This window comes from Solanum tuberosum, unplaced genomic scaffold (genome assembly GCF_000226075.1).
Source record: "Solanum tuberosum cultivar DM 1-3 516 R44 unplaced genomic scaffold, SolTub_3.0 scf00687, whole genome shotgun sequence".
NCBI classification, from domain to species: Eukaryota; Viridiplantae; Streptophyta; class Magnoliopsida; order Solanales; family Solanaceae; genus Solanum; species Solanum tuberosum.
Window position 1 is genome coordinate 128,174 of NW_006239608.1, and position 5,818 is coordinate 133,991.

Sequence of the window (5,818 nt, forward strand, 5' to 3'; positions counted from 1 at the left end):
TTCCAAAGAAGATATGTTGAAAATAGCCTCTGGAATTTCACCAATAAGATTAGAATTATTGTCAAAGCGTAATTGCCTCAAATTTGATAGCTTCCCTAATTCTGTAGGAATTTTCCCCTCCATCCAATTGTTGATACAATCAAGATATTGCAGAGTGGAAATATTTCCCAATGAAGTGGGAATAGTCCCTTCTATTGGATTTCCGCCAATGAAGAACATCTCGAGCTTGGATAAACAACCAATATTTCTAGGTATGTCTCCAGATATGTTGTTGAAAGATATGGACAAAACTTGGAGCTCCGTGAGTTGGCATATGTTGGAAGGAATGCAACCAGAAATTTGGTTTTTAGATATACTTAAAAAGTACAGATTCGACACAATATTGCCTTCATTTAGCAAGAGAGGACCAGAAAGGCTATTGAGTGACACAGATACGGCAAGTAGGGACGAGATATTAAACAGTGTTGCTGGAATGGAACCTGTTAATTGATTATCGGCCAAGGATAAAAATGCAATCTGGCTCAGATTACCGACCTCCTTTGGAATGTTGCCGCTGACTCTATTCCCATACAAACTGAAGTTCATCATTTGTGTGGCATTTCCAACAGAAGGAGGAATTATACCCGTGAGGCTATTATTCCTGAGATTTAAGACGCTCAGTTGGGGTACATACCATGGCCCTCTCCACATTTCACCACTGAGTTCATTGAAAGCCAATGAAATTACTTGAACTCTCCTGTGTTGAAATAGACTTGTCGGTATACTTCCGTTGAGCTGGTTGTTTTTAACGTTAATCACTCGCAAGCGAGGCAGTTGGCCAAGTCCATAGGGGATGCCACTGTGGAAGCAGTTGTTCTTGAGATTGAGAACACTGAGAAAGGACAAATTGGCCAACGATGGGGAAATTGTACCTTGTAGTTGCAAATTAGGAAGAGTCAAGGCTATAACCCTTTGCCTTTTTGGAGTACAAGTGACACCAAACCAAGTGCAAAAAGAAGTATTTTTGGTCCAATTATTGGCCAAAAAATGATTGGGAGGTGTAATAAGATTTTGGAAAGCCAGTAAAGCTTGTTGGTCAGTCTCATTCGAGGAAGAAAGTGATACAGAAAATTGAATTAGAAAGAGAAGAATCAATAAGAGAAAATTCTTCTTCATGATTGATTCAAAGCTTGATTTGTTTTCAAATGTATTATAGCAACACTTATGTTGTTGAGTTGACCGAACAATTGGTAGTTGAACGGAGACAACACAAATAACATATATTGGGTCCATTTTAATTTATCTGTCTTATTTTTTATTTTATATTTATATTTAAAAATTACGTAAAAATACTATAAATCATGATAATTAAAACATAAAATATTTCAAAAATGTTGTATGTGGGTAGTCTTATTATGCCTTAAATAGCGTCAAAGAAAGTACACGTTTGTGATAAAAAAAACTTATTCCTTTATCCACGCAAACAATCGCTTCAAAAACTCGGTTATTAGCCCCAAAACATACCATTTATATTATTGGGCAGTGCATGGCACCGCCAACATTATCTAGTTATATATATGGTACAAACCCAAGTCAACCTAAGGGGTCATGCAGTATAAAACAAGTTTGGAAAAAATGGGATTCGGCTCACCTCCAGAGTTGCTTGACCTAAGTTACCATCATAAACCCCACATGCATTTATCATCTTTGGACCAACTAACCTGTAATAGCTCTTTTTTTCTAATGGAGGGTAAATTGGTAATTTAATCCTTCATAATTATAATAATAATTAAAAGATATGGGCCAACTCTATTCTATTATTTATGTTACTCAGTGTGTTGCCTAAGGAATAGAAAGTAGGGTGATGTGTACACAATTTTATTCCTATCTTGTGTTAAAGGTAGAGAGACAGTTTCAAAACATTCAGCTTAAGTAAGACATATCTAAATCGGTAAAAAATTAAAACACAAAAGTGAGGAAACATATAAAAAATAATTTGTTGATGATCATTATATTATTGTCGATTTATTACGTTTTACAAGTAGTTTTCTATTCTTGAGGAAATTTCTATCCGTACTGGGAAGTATCACATTGCGGTAAAACATTCCTTAATGGGGATGACTCTATATTATTCAATTATATCGTACCACTTTATGTGTTGACTTGACAGAGCAATTGGTATTTGCCCAAGTCCTCACGGCATCAACAACAACAACACCCAATGTAATATCACAAGTTTACGAAGTCTTACCTCTGCCTTTATTTCCTATATAGTTCTGTTTCCTTTTCCAAAAGTATTTTATATCTTGCCTTAGTGCTTTTGATTATCTCATTCAAGTTTCTGTTTTTGTTTAAAGTTAAGAATTTCATCCCACTTGTACTTATAAAGAGTATCAATTGATTTGAGAAGGAATTAAGGATTCCCACAAACTTTTATTGCAATGTCATCTCACATTGGCCAACTTTATAAAGGCAAAAACGTATGGATATATATATTGTATGGTCCAGAATCAAGTCGATGGGAGTCTCCACTGTCTAAGATAAGTTTAGAAAAAAACATGTTGTTTGACCTTTTGTTATTGGGGCAGTACAAAATTTATGTGTGAAATTTTACTTATGGTAATAAATAGTGTACATGAACCTATAAATTTTAGTGTAATTTTATAGTGTTAATATAACCTTCTTTATTAAATAATTAGAGGTTATGAACATGAAAGACCTGAGAAGTTATGAATATGAAAGGCCTGAGAGGTTATGAATATGAAAGGTTTGGGAGTTATGAATATTATTAATACTAATTTAAGAATAGAATTTATATAATTGAAGAGGTATAAGTTAAGAAGATGATTTTGCAAGAAAAAAATAATTGAAAGAATTAATAAAAAATGTCAAGAAAAGGAGAAAAAAAATGATGAAAATGATTAGTAAGAAAAAAAATGATGAAAATATATATTTATTTTACAAACGTACTAATCAAGTTAGATGATTTTGATTTTCACAAACTTATTTGTGGGACTGGGGGTATTTCACATTATTGAAATGTCATCACATTGAGGAATTGCGTCATCTAAGGGTTAAGGAAATTGATTGAGAAAAGTCAGTTAACTTAAATTATTTTTAAAAAAATTATATATATAAAAAAAGGTTGTGCATTATATATAGGAAAAATTGTATATAATAGCAAACTATTAATTTAAATTAAATGCTATAAATATACTTTGATTTAATTGTACCCTATAGCAAACTATTGCTATTTTCGCCACTCTCCTTGGTGGAATCTCGCTCGCCACTCTCGTTTGGTGGCAGTCTCGCTCGCCTCTCTCACTTTATACAAAAACGCAAATGTATAAAATGTGTTTGTGTTTGTATAAAGTGAGAGAAAATTGTATATATACATATATTTTCGTTTCCCTCTCTCCCCTCTCCCAGATCTCGCTCACTCACTTGCCTCTCTCACTTTATACAAACAGAAACGAAATGTATAAATTGCACTTCTGTTTGTATAAAGCGAGAGAAAATTGTATAAACACATGCAAATACATATATTTTCGTCCTATACACTTATAATTATATAATACAAATATTTTCCTGCCCGGGTTTTTTTTTGCCTTTCTCTCTTTCTCGTTTTATACACACACAAATTGTACATATGATCTTTTGTATACAACTGCTTTCTTTGTATATGTATAGCGAATTATACAACTGTTTTTTTTTTTTTTTGTATATGTATAGCGAATTATACATATATATGTTTGCTATGAAGCGCAATTATGCAAACTTTGCTATAGCATACAAATATAAATTTTGTGTTTGCTATATGTGAAAGTTGCTCATATATATTGTACAAACCCAAGTCAACCCAAGGGGTCATGCAGTGTAAGACAAGTTTGGAAAAAATGCATGTTGCTTGACCTAAGTTACCATCATAATCCCACATGCATTTATCATCTTTGGACCAACTAACCTGTAATAATACATTTTTTTAATGAAGGGTTAATTGGTAATTTAATCCTATAATAATAATAATAATAATAATGAGAATTAAAAGGTATGGGCCAACTCTATTCTATTATTTCTGTTACTCGTGTTGCCTAAGGAATAGAAAGTAGGGTGATGCATACACAATTTTATTTCTATGTTGTATTAAAGGTAGAGAGACAATTTCGAAACATTCGGCTCAAGTAAAACATATCTAAATCAGTAAAAATTTAAAATATAGAAGTATAATTTCTTGATGATTATTATTATTGTCGATTTATTAAGTTACAAATAGTTTTCTATTCTTGAGGAAATTTCCATTTGTACTGGGAAGTATCACATTGTGGTAAAACATTTCTTAATGGGGACGACTCTATATTATTCAATTATATAGTACCACTTTATGTGTTGACTTGACAGAGCAAATGGTATTTGCCCAAGTCTTCACGGCATCAACAACAACAACAGTCAATAACAATCACAGGCAACTCATGAATCATATGATTTCTGTTGACATCCAATTTTGATTCTCCACAATGTAAATTACTCATCGAGTTTTTCTAATTTCAAACGATTTAAAATAATTAGTTTTATAAAATATAACCCTCCTATTTTAGCTTCTCTGTTTCGAAAAAATAAAAGCATCATTTATTTATTAAATTGTTGGTTAGTATACGTGTTGTTGTGGATTTTAAGTGTTAAAACAGGGCTTAAGTAGTCATTATCTTATTATTAGAATGACTTGGGTCCTTAATACCCTTTGTATTCCTTTATCCAGGTCTATGCCGTTTAGTTCAACCGTGTTATTTGCTTTATATTAGTTTAGGGGCTGCTGTGATGATGTGAAACAAGAAGATAAAAATAAAATAGAAATAAAAAAAAGATAGATAAAAGAGATAAGACACAATTAAATTTAAGCAACTAAGAGATGTAATGGTGAAACTAACCAAAAACACAACTTAATTGAGAAATAAAAGCACCTAATCTATCAGAATCTTCAAGAAAGTAATAACCTTACTTGCAAATTCTAAGACAAAATGTTGAAGTCAACAAAGGGCTTCCAAACTCTCACAAAAGGCATAACCAGAGGCGTATCCACGATTTTGACAATATCGGTGCACGATTACGAAAGAATGCATCTTAAATATAAATTTGACTTTAAAGTTCTTAATATGAACCATTGAACTTTAAAAATTATAGGTGCAAAATATATAATACTACTAGTTTTAAATTTTAATGCACACATTTGATTTAATTATATAAAAAAATTATAGTGCTAAATTTTTTAGGAATTTTCAATGTAACACACTTAAAATTTTTGAAAAATTTAAGGAAAAAAAAAAATTAGTTGAAACGCCAAAAGTGTAACCGATAACCAATTGGAGAGATGCTACTCAAAAAGACAAGATAGATATAAGATTTTAATTTCTATCCTCAATTAGAGAGGTGCACCAATCATCATCGTATTATTATATGATACTTTAAATGTAGGTTCACACATCTATATTTAAATATTTTTCTTAAAATGGAAAAGGGCCTAAAATACCCTCGAAGTATTGGAAATGGTACACAATTACCCCCCATCCACCTTTGGGTCCAAATTTACCCCCTTCATTAACAGAGTACAATTTAAAATAATTAAATAATATTTTTAATTACGTGGCATTCAACCATTGGTTGTAATTTAATTATTTAATATAATTTTAAACCCACCCATTTTAACTTAACCCGCCCCAAATAGTTACTAAACCCGCCCGCCCAACCCAATACAAATGAAACCATCTAATTAAAAAAACCCTAAAACCCAAATAAACACTACATTTCTTCCAATTCATTTCATGATCTACAGAGGGTATAGTAG

At 31.6% G+C, this 5,818-nt stretch overlaps 1 protein-coding gene across 1 annotated transcript in view; it reads right to left on the reverse strand.

Moving 5' to 3' along the window:
* Nucleotides 1-1,155, reverse strand: part of LOC107058897 (LRR receptor-like serine/threonine-protein kinase EFR) — a 3,353-nt gene extending 2,198 nt beyond the window's left edge. The window contains exon 1 of the mRNA XM_015305137.1: nt 42-1,155. Coding sequence (XP_015160623.1) covers nt 42-1,155 — 1,114 coding nt within the window. The remainder of the gene's footprint in view (nt 1-41) is intronic.
* Nucleotides 1,156-5,818: the final 4,663 nt, after the last annotated feature.